We start from the raw sequence: 20,345 nt of genomic DNA, 5'->3' as shown, positions 1-20,345 counted from the left end.
CACACCTGTGCTACAATCCCATTCAACAATACCTTGGATTGCCATGGGGACCCTGCACAATTTCCCATTTGTGTTTTTTTTCCTTCCTGGTTGAGACCTTGTTTCGGTCAAGATGAACTATTTATCTGTGTTGCATGAAATGTCATGGGTTGTGGTCAAAACCAGGACCAACCCACGCACAAGAAATAATAACCCTTTGATGACACTCGCACACAAGCTTCCCGAATCTTTAGAGGCGGTCCGTGATTCATTTTCTTCTTCCAGCACTGAACTTGCTCTTGAGAAGTGTTTAACCCAAAAGGCAACTGGCAGGCAATATCCCCGGTAGCCTAGGTCTGTCAGAACAATTCATGCTCGAGTTAATTGACCAAGTGACCTGTGGACCTGCGTCCGTTCGCCAGAGAGGCAGAGCAAACACTTACAAGGTAAAAGGTGGTGAAATGTTTCACCCTGTGGCCTTACATGAAGTTTAATGAAGCTACAAAATGCTCAAAGTGTCCAGTGTTGAAGGAATCTCTGTTTTGTGAATGAAAACTTCCAAGTTATTATTATTTTTTTATATTAGCTTAGCCATCATGCAAAACTTACTGGTGAAGCAGTTAATAAAACACACATATCCCATGGAAGGGTTTTGTACATTTTAGTCCTTACAAATAACAAAGCAATGATAAACCCTGCACGGTCCTGAGAGGAAGTTCCTTTGCTTCTTAACGCTGCCAGTCCTGGCTCTTTGGGGGCTCATGTGTTATAAATTCTGGAAGCTCTTTTAGCTGCAGTCTGAGCATCAGATGAATCTTCTTCCTCTTCCTCGGTTCGCTTGTGTTTTAAAAACAAGTCAGACTTTAAGAAGCGGCTGTAGCTGTCGTACTTCATGAGATTAAAGATCTAAGGAGGAAAAGAAGAAAGAGTCTGAAGACTGAGGCTAATCCAGGCCATAAATCATCCTATCAAATATGTATTAGATACCTGCCATGTGCCAAAGAATACGAATACGTGCGAAGGATACACTAAGAAGGCTCAAATAAGTCATATGCTAGACAAGGCAGATTTCCTGGATATTTCTGGTCATTATGAAATAATCTCAATGGAATATATAGACAGTCACATGAACAAATATGCCTTTATGTTCCACGGAAGTACAGATTCACGCAGCACTGATTCAGAGCCTTGTACCAAAAGTCCTTCTCCATTTTATTTGCATAGATAACACAAGGATGTATTTCTCCAAGAGCTGAGACAGCCAAATAGAAACCATTTCTGTAGAGGCAGTGGTGTTAAAAAGATCACTGACGTATCATATGATGCCAGTATTGTTAAGACTCCCAGTAAGTCTGGCATCCGAGATCTCAAACAAACCTATTATTGTGCCAAGAGCCAAAATGAGGCATACTCACTGCAGGGCAGGGCAGTGAAACTATAATCTTAGCAAGGAAACAGGTCCCAAATAAAGAATAGGGCAGCCGGCTGCAGAATGTCAACATCTGTGGCATCAGACGGGCTGGGGAGCACATCCCTAGAATGAAACTCTAAGGTATGTTGGGTGGGTGAAGAGGACCCCCAGCAGAGCTGAAGTCCCCCAGATTAGAGGGCTGCCCCCGCCGGCATGGCAGGTGCTCAGATGGCTGTCCCCAGGCACAGTAGCTTCCTCTGGCCTCCACTGAGCCTCTGTTCTGGGCCACGATCCCTGTGACCAGCATTCAATTTCCCCTACTCCTACCCAATCCTGTGCCATCTCCTCCCTCGTCCCACGAAAGGGGCAGGGAAAGGAGAAGCACAAAGCCTTTTCCAGCTGTCAAGGGGCACGATCTCTTTCTCACCCCTTGTCTCTCTCTCTCTTAGACCTTCCCACTTAACTTCCAGAACATTCTGCAACTAAAAATCCACACGGTTCACCCTGGTACACGGCACAAACACAGGCTCAACCAAGTGGAAAGTTCCAGAGATGTTAAGAATGTCGCTGACTGCCAGGCTGGGTTGTCAAGTGGGTGGGAAACCCTGACATCTTTTAAGGCTGCCCTCTCCCAGCACACACAAACTATTTTGTAAATTAAACATCTGAGGAAGCTGGGCACGGGGGCTCACACCTGTAATCCCAGCACTCTGGGAGGCAGAGGCAGGTGGATCACTTGGGGTCCAGAGTTCAAGACCAGCCTGGTCAACATAGTGAAACCCCGTCTCTACTAAAAATACAAAAATAAGCCAGGTGTAGTGGCATGTGCCTGTAATCCCAGCTACTCGGGAGGCTGAGACAGGAGAATTGCTTGAACCCAGGAGGCAGAGGCTGCAGTGAGCTGAGATCGCACCACTGCACTCCAGCCTGGACAACAGAGCAAGACTGACTCAAAAAATAAAAATTAAAAGAGGCCTGTGCAGTGGCTCATGCCTGTAATCCCAGCACTTTAGGAGGCTGAGGAGGGCAGAGAACCTGAGGTCAGGAGATCGAGACCAGCCTGACCAACATGGAGAAACCCCGTCTCTACTAAAAATACAAAATTAGCCGGGTGTGGTGGTGCATGCCTGTACTTCCAGCTACTCGGGAGGCTGAGGCAGGAGAATCACTTGAAATGGGAGGTGGAGGTTGCAGGGTGAGCCAAGATCACACCATCACACTCCAGCCTAGGCAACAAGAGCGAGACTCCGTCTCAAAAATAAATAAATAAATAAAATAAATAAAAATTAAAAATAAAATAAATGAACATCTGAGGGACTCAAAGGACTCAGAACATCTGCCTGGGGGTGGGAGATGCCTCAGGAGGGAACTGGAATGCTCACATTTTACACCTTCATCTTCCCAAGATGGCTTCAATCACAGCAGAACCGCCTGAGTCACTCTGCTAGAGACAGAGCTCACAACCCAGAGAAAGATCTGGGATTTAGCTTTTCTTTAAAACGTTAAACATCACCTGGTGCCCTTCTAGTCTTGCCCGAGTCCTCTGGCTGCTCAGCAAGACTGAAGCTGCCCCCCAAGCCCCTGTCCTGTGCCATGCCACAGCACTCATCCGTCTTGTAGCCATCCAGTAATTTCAGGTGTGACTGTAATTTGCTGAGGTTTGGAGAAAAAAACATTTTTTTAAATCCCAGCAAACACAAAAATCATGGCCAAGGGTGAGGTGGGCGATGAGAAGTGGCATCACTCTGTCATGGTCCCCGGCAATGTGCTAAGCAGGCATCACACCTGTGTATTCAGCCCTTCCAGGCATGAGAGCCCCCACTGGGAACTTTCAGATGCCCACCTGGTTCAAAGTTCAATGAACACTCAAATGTGACTAATGAAACAAGGCGCACAAGGGTCCCGCCTGGCACCCAGCCTCAGCCCTGTACCCACTCCCACCCCAGGTCCACATAGATGGGACCCACCGCTCTGAGCAGGATGCAGTGCGACCCAAGCTTCTCGTGTGAAGTCTTTACATGTGGGAGAGGAACATCCTGTTTGCCTGTAGTGGCTCTGAGGCTCAGACTTCAAAGGAGAGAAGAAAAAAGGCCAGTGCTGGGGGCACCCAGGGCAGAGGAGGAGGGGGAGGGAAAGAGGCTGCTTCGGCTGGGAGGAAGCTCAGGGCCCTGAGATCCCAAGGCTGCCAGCCAGCCTAAGAGGAGGGGGCTGTGAACTAAGAGTGTAAGGGCCACTCCCTGCTGGGGCAGGTGTGAAATGCCCCACAAGTGCAGAAGTCCTTCAGGCAGAGGCTTCCTGCTCTGGGAGCCCTTGCCCCTCTCCCATGCTGCTGCAGTGACTGGGCGGCAGCTGAGGCTGTTGGACCCAGGCAGGCTGGAGAAAGGAGCGGATGTCGCTCCCAAAGTCCTCATGTGCCTGGGCTGTGGGAAGCCTGATTGCTCCACATGGGGTGCATGGGCAGACTTCTCACTGCCACCAGCCGAGGATCTCCCAGGCCTGGCTCAGGAGACCACAGCAACAGGATGCTCCTGGGACAGGGCTCAGCAAAGGTGACTTAGAGGATAGAGAATGCAACTAAGGCCGGGCACAGTGGCTCATGCCTGAAATCTCAGCACTTTGGGAGGCTGAGGCAGGTGGATAACAAAACCGTGTCTCTAATAAAAATGCAAAAATTAGGCCGGACACAGTGGCTCATGCCTATAATCCCAGCACTTTGGGAGGCCGAGGCAGGTGGATCACCTGAGGTTGGGAGTTTGAGATCAGCCAGACCAACACGGAGAAACCCTGTCTCTATTTAAAAAAATACAAAATTAGCCAGGTGTGGTGGCACATGCCTGTAATCCCAGCTACTTAGGAGGCTGAGGCAGGAGAATCACTTGAACCCCAGAGGCAGAGGTGGCAGTGAGCCGAGATCACACCACTGCACTCCAGCCTGGGCAATAAGAGCAAAACTTTGTCTCAAAAAAAAATTAATAAAAATTAGCGCAGCTTGGTGGCACCCACCTGTAGTCCCAGCTACTAGGGAGGCTGAGGTGAGAGGATCACCTAAGCCAGGAGAGGTTGAGACTGCAGTAAGCTAAGACCACGCCACTGAACTCCATCCTGGGTGATAGAGCCAAACTCTGTTTCAAAAAAAAAAAAAAAAAAGATAACTCACCTAAACTTTCTTCCAAGAATGCGGCCAGAGATAGTGTGCCCAGCTAGCTGCTGGCCAGAGCCTCATCTATCATAGGGGAAGTAGCTGCTACTGGGGGCCAGTAAATGTTTACCAGTGCATGGACAGAAACCATTCGCTGTGCAGCAGCAGAGGCTGGGGAAGTGAACTGGGCTGGTACCAACGTGGCCGCAGTGCCCTCTAGACCTGCGCTGGGCAGCGTGTGGGCGTTCTTTCATTCAGTCCTCCCTGCAGCACTATGAGGACCCTGATTTGACAGGGGAGGAGAGGGGCTTAGAGGTTCCTCACAGTTCTGGAGGCTGGAAGTCCCAGGTCAGGTGCCACCAGGGTTGTTTCTCCTGAGGCCGCCCTCCCTAGCTTGTGGACCACACCTTCTCCCTGCGGGGTCTCCCCCATGCACGTGTGTCCTTACCTCCTCTTCTTTTGTTTTTGGGTTTTGGGGGGGGGGTTTTTTTTTTTTTTTTTAGAGATAGAGTCTGGCTCTGCCGCCCAGGCTGGAGCACAATGGCACGATCGCGGCTCACTGCAACCTCCACCTCCCAGGTTCAAGCGATTCTCCTGCCTCAGCCTCCTGAGTAGCTGGGATTACAGGCACTCACTGCTACGCCTGACGAATTTTTTGTATTTCTAGTAGAGTCGGGGTTTCACCATGTTGGTCAGACTGGTCTTGAACTCCCTACCTCAGATGATCCGCTCACCTTGCCCTCCCAAAGTGCTGGGATTACAGGTGTGAGCCACCATGCCTGGCCTACCTCAGGAAAAAAAAAGAGGGTGGCCTAGGGGTCCCCTTCTTCTTGTAAGGACAGCAGTCAGATTGGATTAGGGCCCACCTCAATGTCCTCGTCTAATGTTAATTACCCCTTTAAAGGCCTGTCTCTAAATAAAGTCACATTCTGGGGATTAGGACTTCAACATATGGATTAGGGAGAGGAAGTTCAGCATATAACAGTGAGCAAAACAGACGGGCAGGAGGCCAGCCCTGGCAGGCTCCGGAGCCCCCACTCCCAACCATGAGGCCATTTGCCATTTGCATGGCAGGACAATAAAAATGAGGGCTGCAAAGAGAGTTTAACATGGAAAACTGCCCATGAATGTTAAATGACTGATACTAAATTTTAAAACACACCCTATCTAAAAACAATGATTCCGAATATGTTCTTTTTTTTTTTTTTTTGAGATGGAGTACCACTCTGTCACCCAGGCTGGAGTGCAGTGGTATGATCTCGGCTCATTGCAACCTCCACCCCCCCGGTTCAAACAATTCTCCTGCTTCTTCCTCCTGAGTAGTTGTGATCACAGGCATGCACCACCACACCCAGCTAAGTAAAGATGGGGTTTCACCATGTTGACCAGACTGGTCTCAAACTCCTGACCTCAAGTGATCCACCCTCTTCAGCCTCCCAAAGTGTTGGGATTACAGGCATGAGCCACCGTGCCCAGCTCCACATACATTCTTTAAGAGTGTATCCATGTGTCTAAGTGAGAAATAAATATCGTGAAAGGTCAGTAGTGGGGTGATTGGTGCTCCCATAAACTTACATCCACTTGGAATCTTAGAATGGACCTCATTTGAAAAGAGGGTTGGTTAAGGTCTCAAAATGAAATCATGCTCCATTTAGGGTGGGCCCTAAATTCAAGGACTGGGTGTCCTTATCAGAAGAGGAGGGGACACAGAGAGACACAGAGGGAAGAAGGTGTGTGAAGGCAGAGGCAGAGATCGGTGATGCAGCCACACGCCAAGGAGCGCTAAGGAGTGCTGGCAGCCACCAGCAGTCTGGAAGCTGGAAGGGGCAAAGAAGTACCCCCCACCCACCAGAGCCTTGTGGGAAACAGGGCCCTGCCAACACCTTGATGTCAGATTTTCAAACCATTTCTGCTGAGAGAATACATTTCTGCTGTTTGAAGCCACTTGGCTTGGGGTCATTGCTTACAACAGCCCAAGGAGGCTCATCTAGTCAGTTTGCTGGTTTCACCTCACCCCTGCTCAAGTATAGAAAATGAAGGGGGCCTGGGGTCCCAGACAGTGCCATCAAGCAGGGCTTCCTGAGGAGGAGAACTGACCTCACCAGGGCTGGACTATGATGGGCACCTGAACAACATGATCAGACTCTTTAAATGTCTACAAGGAAGAGAAAAATGGAGCCATCTGGGCTAAGGGGGAGGTTGGAGGTGAGTGGAAGACACGGGAGCAGAGCAGAGGCGGCCATCCGTCCCACGCACGGCTGCCAGTGAAGCAGAAAACTCAAATTGGCAGCTGAGCTGCATTCTGTATCTTTTTTTTCCTTTTTGGCCAAGACAGCAGTGGCTTAGCAAGGTTTGGGGTTTTGGCATCCCCACATCTGCGAGCTGCATGCCTGGACTGTAAACTGTTTAGCATCGTTGCCTTGGGATCCAATCCTACAGGCTGCTGGAAGTGAGACTCAGACAAAAATGAGGAAAGAGGCTTCCTGCAGATGCGCAACTCTGCACAACCGTCCTGCAAAACAAGGTCCTTATGTCACCAAGGCACCACTCCTCTCCAGATCCCAGACAGTGCTGTGACTGAGCAGGATTTGCTCTTTTTGCAAAGAAAAAGATCCATGCAGTGCTCCAACTTCAGACTGTTCAAAATGTGCTGCTCCAGGACAGGACTTCCCCTTGACGCATACTCATCCCTGCAGAAACGAGGAGCTCAACAAGCCTTGAAGGCCCCTCTATGAATGTTGTGTCACTGTCTCCATTAATTGCATTTTAAGCCTAATAAATATTTTAACGCTTCTCAGAAAACAAGTACAGAAGACCTAAACAAAACAAGCATCCTCGATTCTCTTCAAAACCCTCTGCCATGTTATTTCAATCAGGCACAAGAAGAAAAAATAATTCCTTAGGGCAATGAAAGTTTAATTAGTGGGATATCATATTTAGTGGGTTTAATTAGTGGGAAACCAAGAACTTGGTTTCATTTTATATGAAAATCACTGAAAGAAGGTGGAAGCACCACTGTCTCTGAATTGCAGCTCCAGAATGCGTCCTCTTTCCACACACATGGACTACAGATGTGCTTTTGTACCCGTGCAAGGAGACAGAAAGGGAGAAGAAAGCAAGCTCCTGTCCCTCCAGTCCTCAGAAGTGGCTGGGCATTGATGAGGCTGTTGGGGCAAGGTGCAAACAGGGGTGTGCCCACCCACTAAAGTAAAGACCACCTCCTTTTCTTTCTTTCTTTTTTTTTTTGGTCCTTGCCTCTTCCCGGTAATAGAAGACCACCTCCCTTTCAAGTGGGAACAGGCTGCACCCAGGAGGAGGCCTGAGGGCATCTGGCAGAGAGCAGATGAGCAAACGAAGCAGCTCAAGTCGGTCCTTGCCCCAGAGCGCCAGGACGGGCCGCACTGAAGCTTCTGTCACCTTGCACGGCACTCCAGCTTTGTAGACAGACTGGCCAGAGACGTACAGTGTGCCAGGGGTGGGATCGGAACTCCAGAAGGAGTCTGGATACCAACAGGAGCAGAGAGACCTTGCTTGGACAAAATCCTCTCCCAGGCTCACGGGTTACAGGTTCAATGCTGTCACGTGTGTGGAGTGGATTGTGTGCTTTCTTCTACAGTCCATACAACTCAAATTCCAGGCCCAAATGACATGACTCACTTTCTGCTGGGGGAAGAGGCATTGCCTTTTGCCATTGAAAGGGGAGTTGAATGCTCCTCTGAGTGCCACTGTCCCCTCCTCTTCCCCCAAATACCTTTTTTTTCTGGTTTTTTCTTTTTTTTGAGACAGAACCTCAGGCTGTCACCAGGCTGGAATGCAGTGGTGCAATCTTGGCTCACTGCAACCTCCGACTCCCTGGTTCAACTGATTCTCCTGCCTCAGCCTCCTGAATAGCTGGGATCACAGGCATGCACCACCATGCCCAGCTAAGTATTTTTTTTGCCCAGTTGATTTTTTTTTTTTTTTTTTTTTTTGAGACATAGTTTCACTCTTGTTGCCCAGACTGGGACAACCTCTCAGGTTGAAGCAATTTTCCTACCTCAGCCTCCCAAGTAGCTGGGATTACAGGTATGTGCCACCACATCCAGCTAATTTTGTATTTTTAGTAGAGACAGGGTTTCTCCATGTTGGTCAGGCTGGTCTCAAACTCCCAACCTCAGGTGATCCGCCCGCCTCGGCCTCCCAAAGTGCTGGGATTACAGGCTTAAGCCACTGCGCCTGGCCCCAAATACCATTTTAAAGTTGCAAAAAACATCCCAAAGTGTTTCAAATACTGCCCTTCCGGCCCTGACCCTCGTGAGGCAGATGACTACGGTGTACGCAGACAGTTAACTTCCCTTCTCTTTGAAAAAACCACACCTGCCCTTTCTGGTGAAGTATGCTGGAAAATACCCATTTCTGCCCTGGGTCTGATCTTTTGGAGCAAATGTCACCCGGCACCCATGAGACTGACACGTCCCAAGTCCCTGGCTCCGGCCACCACACAGCCCAGGAGAGGGAACCATGGTCATATAGGGGCACTCAGGCCGAGGTCCTGTTTGGAGAAATGCGGCAGGGGAGGTAGTGGGCCCTCAAATGACCACCATAGGCCGGGCAGCCCCTGTCTCACCCTCCCAAGTCCTCAATAGCTGGTCCACCCCTCTTATTTATGTTGAAAAGGAAGCATTTCTCACCTCCTTACATTCTGGGGAAACTCAAAGAAACTGCATTGCTAAAACGGGACCCCATTCACGGCTCCTTTCTCTGTCAAGGATGTGGCTGGGAGCACTAGCATCTTGCCCAAGTCTTTTCCGTTTCTTTTTTGTGACAGAGTCTCACTCTGTCGCCCAGGCTGGAACGCAGTGGCGTGGCCTGGGCTCACTGCAGCCTCTTCCTTCCAGGTTAAAGCGATTCTCCTGCCTCAGCCTCCTGAGTGGCTGGGAGTACAGGCATGTGCCACCATACTTGGCTAATTTTTGTATTTTTTGTAGAGACGGGGTTTCACCACGTTGGCCAGGCTGGTCTCTAACTCCTGACCTCAGGTGATCCGCCCACCTCAGCCTCCCAAAGTGCTGGTTTTCCTTTTTTTTTTTTTTTTGGAAGCATCAGAGGATAAGGACTTCCTTTTGAGTGGAGACCACCTCAGCTCTGCTTTTCCAGGCTAGAGTTTAGTACCAGACCCAAAGCCTTGGGAAGGCATCCTAGCAGATGCAAAATCTACTTTTATGTGTAGGCATGGGAAGCCCTCATAGTCATGGAAGAAGAATGAGCACCCCACTCCCCCAAGCCCATGCCCTTCTCTTCCGTGGACTGAGAAAGCCACAAAATTGCCATATGCAGTGATCTGGACCTTTCCGTCTTCATCATGCTCACGGCTATTTCAGATCGTGCTGCTCTGTAGAACTTAAACCAAAGGCTTCTGAGCAGGAAATGTGTAAGCTGGGGCTAAGAAATATGCCAGAGGAGAAGTGTGTTTTAAATCTTTCATATGGAACAACTCTAAGTCACGGAGCAGACTTCAGTGTGTTCCATTCTTCAATGTGTGAGTAGAGCCCAAAAGGCCCAACAATGTCATGATTTCCCACTAGGGAGAGAGGGGGAGGGCAGGACTAGGGGACCTCAGCTTTTCACTGCATACCCTCCTGGATACATGAATTTTCTTTTCTTTATCTTAACAATGAGCATGTACTAATTCAACAATTTAAGATAATTTTAAGCCAGGTACTATGGCTCACACCTCTAATCACAGCTGCACTTTAGGAGGCCAAGGCTGGAGGATTGCTTGATCCCAGGAGTTTAAGGAGTTCAAGACCAGCCTAAGTAACCTCATCACTAGAAAAAATATTTTAAAAATTAGCCGAGTGTGGCGGTGCATGCCTATATTCCCAGCTACTAGGCAGTCTGAGGTAGGATGATGGCTTGAGCCTGGGAGGTCGAGGCTACAGTGAGCCACGATGGTGCCACTATATTCCAGCCTGGAAGACAGAGGGAGACCCTGTATCCAAAAAAATTAAAATAGGCAGGGCACAGTAGCTCATGCCTGTAATCCCAGCACTTTGGGAGGCTGAGATGGGCAGATCACTGGAGATCAAGAGTTCATGAATACCTTATTATTATAACCCCTGCTTCACAAATGAGGAAAGCCAGGCACAGAGAGGGAGCACGTCTTGCCTGCAAACTCACAGTTACTAACTTCTAAAGTGAAAGAAGGCTGGGCGTGGTGGCCTACGCCTCCAATCTCAACAGTTCGGGAGGCCAAGACAGGTGGATCATTTGAGGCCAGGAGTTTGAGACCAGCCTGGGCACCATAGTGAGACGCAGTCATTACAAAAAATTTTTAAAAAATGGCTGAGCAGGGCGGGCGCAGTGGCTCACGCCTGTAATTCCAGCACTTTGGGAGGCCGAGGCGGGCAGATCACAAGGTCAAGAAATCGAGACCATCCTGGCCAATATGGTGAAACCCCGTCTCTACTAAAAAATACAAAAATTAGCTGGGCGTGGTGACGCGCACCTGTAATCCTAGCTACTCGGGAGGCTGAGGCAGGAGAATTGCTTGAATCCAGGAGGCGGAGATTGCAGTGAGCTGAGATTGCGCCACTGCACTCCAGCCTGGCTCCTGGTGACACAGCAACACTCTGTCTCAAAAAGAAAAAAAAAATGGCTGAGCATGGTGGCACTTGCCTATAGTAACAGCTACCTGAGAGGCTGAGGTAGGAGGATTGCTTGAGCACAGGAAGTCAAGGCTGTCTGTGGTGAGCCAAGATCATACCACTGTACTCCAGCCTGGGTGGCAGAGTGAGACCCTGCCTCAAGAAAAATAAAGTCAAAGAAGTTGGGGTAGGGGCGTCAGATCTAAGGGAAGTCAGATCTAAGAAAATAAGGTTGTGGTTATCAGGGAGTGACTTTTTAACACCAGGCCACTGAACGCTATAGACTGCTTTGCAGTGCAGCTCAGAGAGGTAGCAGTGTCTGCCCAGAGCCCCGTGTTACAGATGAGGACACAGAAGCCGCACTAAGAAACAGAATGGGGTCAGACAGAGGCAGGGCTGGACCAGAATCCCCCACTTCTGCCTCTGGTGCTCAGGGCCAAGCTCGTGCAGTGATAAATCTGGCAGCTCCACATCCAGGGAGTGATGGGTAGCGGGGAGAAAGGGAGGGACAGAGGTCAGGCCACCCCCGCCCACTATACACATGGTGAGCCACGCTCGGGAGGTCAGGGTTTCATGTCTGACTTTCTAGTAATGGAGCTGGCTCTGCATGGAGCTATCCACCTTCTCTTGCCCAACTGGCGCGGGACAGGCTCAGCCCTGAGCTAGGGACCTGAGCCAAGGTGCTCAGCCTTTAAGAGGTCCAAGTCTTACCAGCCCAACCGCCCAACCAGCACATTCTATAAACAGTCACTTTTCACATCCCTGCAATTAGACTGTCTACCACAGCCTCGGGGCCTCGGGGCCTGACCTGGCCAGTCCCCCCAACTGACCTTCCACCACCCCCTTGTTCACCGCATTCTGACCATGCTGACCCCCCCGCCCCGACGCACTTGCTGCTCCTGCCTCGGGGCCTTTGCGCTTGCCTCTCCTTGGAAGGTCCTGGCTCCCAGGTCCTCTCCTCCAGATCTCACTGGTCATTCAGGGCCCAGTCACCTCTCCAGGGAGCCCTCCTTGAGCACCGACCCAAGCAGGCCCCTCCCAGTCCCTCTCAGCCCATCCCCTGCTGCATTTGCTTCTTAGCGCTGATCTTTCCCTGCCCTCCTGGGTGCTAATTTCCTGTTGTACACACAGTTCCCAGCACAGTCCCTGGTACAGAATAGGGCCTCAATTCATAATTGTAACGTAAAGGAATGAATAAAACAACAAATTCAGCAGACCAACCAGGACTGAATCAGATCTCCCAGGAATAGATGCTTTTAAAGAAAAAAAGACACTGTAGGGAGCAATTCCCGGAAGAAACCACCTCTTTGTAAGAAACCCCTTCTTTCCTGCGTCCTCCAACCTAAATTTGCCCAACAGCAGCCTTTGACTCTAGGCTAAAGTACTAGGGAAATGCCCACAGCACCACCTCTCGCTTCTCCTGGCTTTGCCACCAAAGGGCTGGGCACACCAAGTTTGCAGAACTGAGTTAAATAAGAGAACCATCTCACCACTTACATGAATTTTCTGGGTAGCAACATTTTAAGCCCCTCAAACTTTTCTTAAGATGTCTTTGGCTGGGCACAGTAGCTCACACCTGTAATCCCAGTACTTTGGGAGGCTGAGGCAGGCAAATCACTTGAGGTCAGGAGTTTGAGACCAATCTGGCCAACATGGTGAAATCCCGTCTCTACTAAAAATAGAAAAAATTAGCCAGGCCTGGTGGCGGATGTCTGTAATCCCAGCTACTCAGGAGGATGAGGCAGGAGAATTTCTTGAACCCAGTAGGCAGAAGTTACAGTGAGCGGAGATCGTACCACTGTACTCCAGCCTGGGTAACAGAGCAAGACCATGTCTCCAAAAAAAAAAAAAAAAAAAGTTTTTGATGAAATGCACGTTAAAATGAATAATGCATTCTTCACACAATACGCTGACCTCAACTGAACTTCTACTTGACGGTATGGGGTCACCAGGCTCACTTATCATGTCACTGTCCTGTAGCATAGGGATGCCCATGGTGTGGTGTGTGGCAATGGAGGCACCACACCCAGGGGCTCAGGCCTCAGTGCTGTGCCTGTGTTCAGGGTCGTTTCTGTGTCCTCCCTGGCTGTCAGTGATCACCTCTTGCTGCTCATCACTCCATAGTCTCTACCACAACTTCAAATCTGCTATGATCTGAAAAACCTGTTAGAACTGTGTGCAAACCAAGAATAAACAGGACCTGCCTGAAAACTCGAGAAGCTTTCCTTTAAACAGGGTGCATGGGATTTGGCACATCTAGCTTGAGGCTCAGGGAAGATTTTCCCATCCTTCTAGGTTCCAGCTGTGCCTACAAAGTCAGAGCTGCCCTACGAGAAGCTCAGAGAGCAGCGGAGCCCCACACACACGTGGTGATGAGGAGCTAAGTCCCCCAGCACTTCCCCGGGGAGGCGGTGCTGAAACTGAACTTGTAAAGCACCTGTTCTGTGGCTCCACCATAAAGCCCAGCAGCACTCAGCAAAGCAAAGCGCGGGAGAGGCTTTTGAAAGTTCTGTGAAATCTTGTGGCTCCAAACACGTTTCCCTCAGCTTCACTCTCCTTCACTTAGGAAAACAGAGCTCTCAAGGGAGGCTTTGTGAGCAAAAAACCCAGGGCTGGTGCTGAGCACGCATTTTGACAGTTACAGCAAGGCTCCGGAGAGACAGTTTTCAAAGCAAAACAGAACCCAGGGGCCCTTCACACAGAGACGCACTGCGAAATCAGCTCGGGTTCCAAATACCTTGTTTTCACCCAGTTATGCCTTAGGAGGAAACTTTGTGCCTCTTTCTCTCTCTCCAATAAAAAAACAAAAATTTTTTTCAAGATGGAATCTCACTCTGTTGCCAGGCTGGAGTACAGTGGCACTATCTCAGCTCAGTGCAGCCTTAGCCTCCCAGGCTCAAGCAATTCTCCTGCCTTAGCCTCCCAAGTAGCTGAGATTACAGGCACTCGCCATCAAGCCTGGCTAATTTTTGTACTTTTAGCAGAGAGGGGGTTTCGCCATGTTGGCCAGGCTAGTCTCAAACTCCTGACCTCAGGTGATCCACCTGCCTTAGCCTCCCAAAGTGCTGGGATTACAGCACTTTGTTTTTTAATTTTTATAAAACTATTTTTTAAGTAAATTTTTATTTATAAAAATATTTATAAATTTTTTTAAAAAAATTTTTCTGAGGCTGGGCACAATGGCTCTTGCCTGTAATCTCAACACTTTAGGAGGCCAAAGCTGGAGACTCACATGAGCTCAGGAGTTTAAGACCAGCCTGGGCAACATAGTGAGAGCTCAACTCTACAAAACAATACAAAAATTAGCTGGGCGTGTGGCACACACCTGTGGCCCCAGCTATTTGGGAGGCTGAGGTAGGAGGATCACTTGAGCCAGGGAGGTTCATGCCACTGTGGTCCAGCCTGGGCAACAGAGGGAGGTCCTGTCTCAAAAATAAATAAATAAGTAAGTAAATAAATAAATTTCTTTGTCATTAAAAAAAAAATCAGCCTCTGTCCCCAGTGTTTCTTCCTTTCTGTGCTGGCTAAGCCTCCCACTGAATGAGTCTAAGGGGCATGCCTACTCATAGAGGTCCAGCTCCGTTCTGAGCTGTTGGGCAGGTGAGCTGGACCTCTCAGAGCACTGCCTGGAGTCAGAACTCTCCCATTCCTCACTCCTACCTTGGCTCCTGCAGTCCTGGGAAGGGGGTTGACCTGCATTCACAAGGCCTTTCCAATCCCTCTACTCCAGGGAGCTCACGGAGCTTTGAGAAACAGCAACACAGGCCACGGGGGTCATGAGGGGAGTGTGGTCTTTGAAGGCAGGTGGATGAGAGTGAATCTGGCTTCCAGCACTTTCTGCTCCCTGCATGACTTAATGCTAACAAACCACTTAGTCTCCCTGAACCTTGCTTTTCTCATCAGCAAAATGGAAATAAAAACACTCACTGGAGATCAAGGAGACCACACACACCAAGTGAGGCAGGAGCTCAAATGGGCAGTCCTAAATGGTAGTTAGGGCTGGGCACGGTGGCTCATGTTTGTAATCCCAACACTGGGAGGCCAAGGTGGGCAAATCACCCGAGGCCAAGGAGATCGAGACCAGCCTGGTTAACATGGTGAAACCCCATCTCTACTAAACATACAAAAAATTAGCTGGGCACGGTGGTGTAGGCCTGTAATTCCAGCTGCTAGGGAGGCTGAGGCAGGAGAATTGCTTGAACTCAGGAGGCGGAGGTTGCAATGAGCCAAGATCGAGCCACTGTACTCCAGCCTGGGCAACAGAATGAGACTCTAAAACCAAAAACTAAACGGTAGTTAGTGTTATCATTATTGAGGATACCTAGAGCACAGCAGTCAGTCCAAGTTCTCAACCCTGGCTGCATTTTAAAGTGTGCTAGGCAGTGTTTAAAAGATTCTGAGGTCCAGGATGGGGTCGATGTCTCCATTCGGCTACAGTCACAAAAATTCCCTTTTCACCATGCATTCCACTCCCTTTCCCTCCGCAAATCAATGCCCATGCATCCTTCCTACTGGCTCAAAGTCACCACTTCCAGGAGGCCCTCCACTAGTCTCCTCCAATAGCCAAATGTGAATCAGAAGTCACATGGAACATGCTGCCGGATGGTAGCCTTTTCATTTTGACTCAGGCGCTACATGATGAACTATGAACAGCTTGCAGTATTGGGCCACCAGAAGTATGTGGAGGTGTCGGATATTTGCACAGAAACACCCTGAGTCTCCTGCCACTTTGAGTCCTCCTGCTTGCTTTCTGGAGTTTTCCATCTATTCTTAGTTCCAGCAATTATAGGTTGCTCTCAGTACAGGCTCCTTAAATAGCGCCAACCTCCCCTCTAATCTGGATTGAGAAGGCAGGTGAACCTGCTGGTTCAAATTGTGTGTAGACCAAGAAGAGACAGACCTGGGGAAGACTCCTGTGGGGTAAGTCTCAAGCTAAGGATCCCAGTCCCCGCTCTCACCAGCCGTGGTCCCTCAGTGTACCTCGGTTTGCCCGGCCGGATGAGATGGTTTCCAGGGAGTCTAACATTTGGTGTTACACTAAATTCTTCCAGGCATGGAATTATTGTAGGTTTTCATATCAAGGCTCAGGCAGGGAAGTTGGGTTACCTGGTCCTGGAGCTTCTGGAACATCAGAGGGTGTGGTTCTTCCAGGATCTTCTCATTGAGCCGAGACTGCCCCTCCACGTTGACCTGTGATGAGGCCTTGCTGGACAGAAAGGTCATGTAGATCTCTTTCGCCTTTTCCTGCATCTGGAGGAGACAGAGGGGGCCTGTGTACTATCTGCACACCCAGCCTTCCTGGCCTGAGCCCTGCTCTCTCCTCCAGCCAGGCCCAGAGGAACTGCTGTGGCAAGAGAAAGGTATCCCCTCAGCCCGGGCGTTCTCAGGCCACTCCAGAGAGAATTTCTATCTGTGAGACCCTGCACCGCCAAGCCCCTACCCTCTTCATGTGTCCGCAGCCACATCTCCTGGAACAAAATTGCTGCACTAACCATTCAGAAGCGATGACAGAAAGAATCCCGGCCCGCAGAAAGCACTCAGTACCACTCATAACCATCTTGTGGCTGGGCGCAGTGACTCACGCCTGTAATCCCAGCACTTTGGGAAGCCAAGGCAGGTGGATCATTTGAGGTCTGGAGTTTGTGACCAGCCTGGCCAACATGGTGAAACCCCATCTGTACTAAAAATACAAAAATTAGCTGGGTGTGGTGGTGCGCACCTGTAATCCCAGCTAGTCGGGAGGCTAAGGCAGGAGAATTGCTTGAACCCAGGAGACAGAGGTTGCAGTGAGCCAAGATTGCTCCACTGAACTCCAGCCTGGGTGACAGAATGAGACTCTGTCTCAAAAAAAAATCAAGTTAAAGCATGCCTATCCCTACCAGTTACCAAGTGCCCACGAGGCTGCAGATACCTGCTTGGAGTGGTCCCATTTCCTTAATCCCTTGGAGATGCAGCAAAGGGCATTTTCCTGTTAGCCATGAGGACACAGAGGGCAGGAGAGGTGGCACGGCTTATCTGAGAGCCTCTGGGAGCCTCAGGACTGTTTGGATCCAAGGCCTCTGAATTCTGCTCAGTTCCACTTCCGAGAGACATACTGGCCCCTCCAGGTTGTGCGGTCTGTGGCCCTCCCAGGCAGGTGCGTTTCCTTTTAGGTAAGGAGATACTGAGCACGGCCAGTGGAGAAAACACTCGCTGCCCGCCCTCAAGTCCGAGTGCCATCCTGCTGGGAAGCACCGACTTCCTGTTTCACTGGAAACGAACCGAGGCTGGCTCAGGGGCACTCACTGATGGTAAGGAGATGACCTCACAGTAAGAACTGTGTCTTCAGGACAGTGTGCCTCACAGCAGGGCTGCAGGCACAGGAGCCCTCTCCTCCAGGACTTCCCCGAGGGCTCTATTTTCTTTTACAGAAAGGAGACTTCCTGTGCTCATACCTCACTGTTGGCAAAAACGGGGCTGTTTCTCTGAACGTTAGAGTCTAAAGCATGACCTTACCCTACAGAGCAAGGCAGACAACAAATGCCTCTAAAAGGCAGCCACACAGCTATGACATGTGTCGGGGGAGGGGAAGGGGGACGGGGGCCTGGAAAACTGCCTTTCTCTCCATGAGCCCACCTGGGGGTCCACATGTGCTGTGGAGTTTGGTTTGGGAAATCCCAGGTTCTGCAAACCTTCTGCCCTTAAGGAAGGTGGTTACCAAAAGGTTTTGATAGCTGGTGCATGAAAGGAGGGAAGAGTAACCCTTTTTTTAGTTCAGGGGACTGAGGACAAAAGACCCTGAGAAGCCGCAGCCTGGCCATGTCATGTTCTGCGGGAAAGCACGCCTCGCCAGCACCTGCAGGCAGACAGCCCAGGTTGGGTGAACGCCCAATGCCATGCTGTCCACCCTGGCTTTACCGTCAATAGAAGCAACGCATCCATGCCAGACTCGGTGACTCAGGAGTCTCTCCAGACAAGCTTGGCTATCCAGGGGACAGGTCTGGGGGCTGTCCTCGAGACCCAAGGGGGTAGCACCTGGGAGCTGGTCCTGCTTGCCTCTCCAAGACCCACCGGCTCCGTGAAGCCACAGCCTCCTACCCACCACCCCCATTCTGTCAGGAAGCAACACTTTTGGAAAACCACTTCCTGTTTTAAAGCCACTTCAAGAAAGGAGAATTTCAGTCAGGCAGATGAGCAAACTCCATGCAGAGTTCCGGGGTCAGAAACCCCTTTAGACCTCCCCTTCCCTTGAATATTCACACACACACACACAGGTGCACACATGCACACACATACACACATGAATCCAGGCTACCTTGAGTAATTCTGAATAGAGAAGTTCAATGAGTGGCTTGAGTCTTTGAGGTGGGGCAGAAGGGGCCTGGGGAGAGGAAGTAGGTTCCAGGACCACAGGAATTCAAGCCTCGAGGGTCTCAGCCCTGCCCTCTCCCACTGGCCGTCCCTCTGGGTTAGTGTGAGAACAGTGCGGGGCCGAGGCCCTGGCCAATGAGATATGCACCGTGAACGGCTCCAGGGCCCAGCTTATCTCGGGCAAGCTAGGAAGTATGACTGAAAAGGGAAACCCTGACGCTGTGACCACAAGTCAGTCACGGGAAGGCCTGGTGTCCAGGCCGAGGATGTTAGCGAAAAAGAAGAACCAGTCTCTGGAGATACTTTGGTAGATTTTTCCAGAGCTTTGTTAACCCTCTTCTAGCTACTGTTTGGGTAGGAACAGAACTGGTGGAATTGATTCTGTGTCTGTGGCCTGGAAGGATGGCCGGCTTCTCTTCGACGGCCCTGACTGACGTGGCTGGCCACAGCCTGGACCAGAGAGCCTCTTTCTCCCTGGGGACACCCGACATGCCCAGCATCTGAGGGTGTCCTGGCAGGTGCTGGAGAAGGGCCCCACCTGGGCCCATCAACTCGGGGACTACCCATGGAGCACCTGCACCCCACCTGCACCCTTCCAGGCACCCCACGAGGCTGGGGCCTTTCTTCGAGGCCTGGCAGTGCCTCAGCTGTGACAACACTCAGCCAGATGTCAGCTCTCAAACCCTGCTCCCTGCAGGTGCATGATCAGGAGAAGCAAATTCACTTTCCTATCAGCTCCAGACACACACATCTATGCAGACAAACTGTAAAGTCACCAGGAGCCCAAAGCTCAGAAGAGTGCTGCTTCCCATACCGGCCCCTCCCTGGCCCCTCCCTCCCCTATCAGCATGCTTGAACTTTCCCACCAGGAAAATAAAAGAGCCGCCCTTGCCCAAGCTGCAACCACCACCTCCCGAGTTCAAGCAATTCTCCTGCTTCAGCCTCCCCAATAGCGGGGATTACAGGTGTGCACCACCACGCCTGGCTAATTTTTTCTATTTTTAGTAGAGACAGGGTTTCACCAAGTTGTCAGGGTGGTCTCAAACTCCTGGCTTCAAGTGACCCACCCGCCTCAGCCTCCCAAAGTGCTGGGATTACAGGTGTGAGCCACTGTGCCTGGCCTCAATTCCTTTTTGAAATATCTCAAAATAAAAGCATGCACCCCTGTCTCCATCGCCCCTCCCATTCTCTCCTCATGCCACACCCAGACTTCTGCCCAGCCAGCGCAGCTCCAGCAGCCCGCTGATGCCCCCCAGGCAGCGAGGCCCCTCAGACCTTCCTCTGGAGCGAGCTGGCCCCAGCCCTGCTCAGCACCACTGTCTTCTCTTCTCACTTTCCCCACCTTGTAAGAGCCTGTCCTCTCAGGATCCCCAACACCTCCCTGTGTCTGTCTCCCAGCTTCTGTCTCCCCATCCCCTCTGTGAGTTCTGGGCTTTCCCAGACTTCTGTCCTTGGCTGACAACTCTAACGCCATGTTCCCCCCAGATTTCAGTCCAACTATCCCCAGGCTACTGACCCACATAGCAAACTGGTTTCTAGCAACATGGGCTTGGACATCCCACCGACACCTTGAATTAACACAAAGGAAAGGAGTGGTCTCCTGGCTGGCAGACCCCACAGCCACTACTCTGGGAAGCTGGAAACTTCAATCCCCTGTAGCCAGTCCCCACCCCCATCCCATCTGCTGGCCTCCGGCTCCTCTCCACCCCATCCTCTGCCAGAGATGGAATGCAGAAGAGAATTCCTAGGAAAATGAAAGGATCAAGACACTAACTTTATTCATATCAATTTCAGAAAGAAAATGAGGCAAAGAAAATATCCAGTAAATGATATGAGAATA

General features: G+C 50.5%; 1 protein-coding gene across 2 annotated transcripts in view; it reads right to left on the bottom strand.

Annotated features, from left to right (window-relative positions):
• Positions 1-436: 436 nt before the first annotated feature.
• RGS10 (regulator of G protein signaling 10) overlaps positions 437-20,345 on the bottom strand; it is a 42,162-nt gene continuing 22,253 nt past the window's right edge. For both annotated transcript variants that reach the window (XM_012448062.2, XM_012448063.3), the window contains exons 4-5: positions 16,262-16,405; positions 437-885 (exon numbers count right to left, since the gene is read on the bottom strand). In XM_012448062.2, coding sequence (XP_012303485.1) covers positions 739-885; positions 16,262-16,405 — 291 coding nt within the window. In that variant the 3' untranslated portion in view covers positions 437-738. The remainder of the gene's footprint in view (positions 886-16,261; positions 16,406-20,345) is intronic.

Source organism: Aotus nancymaae, unplaced genomic scaffold (assembly GCF_030222135.1).
Source record: "Aotus nancymaae isolate 86718 unplaced genomic scaffold, 86718_ANA_hifiasm-v0.15.2.pri h1tg000010l, whole genome shotgun sequence".
NCBI lineage: Eukaryota > Metazoa > Chordata > Mammalia > Primates > Aotidae > Aotus > Aotus nancymaae.
Note: the sequence above shows the minus strand (reverse complement) of the source record. Positions and strands in the feature narration are given on the sequence as shown.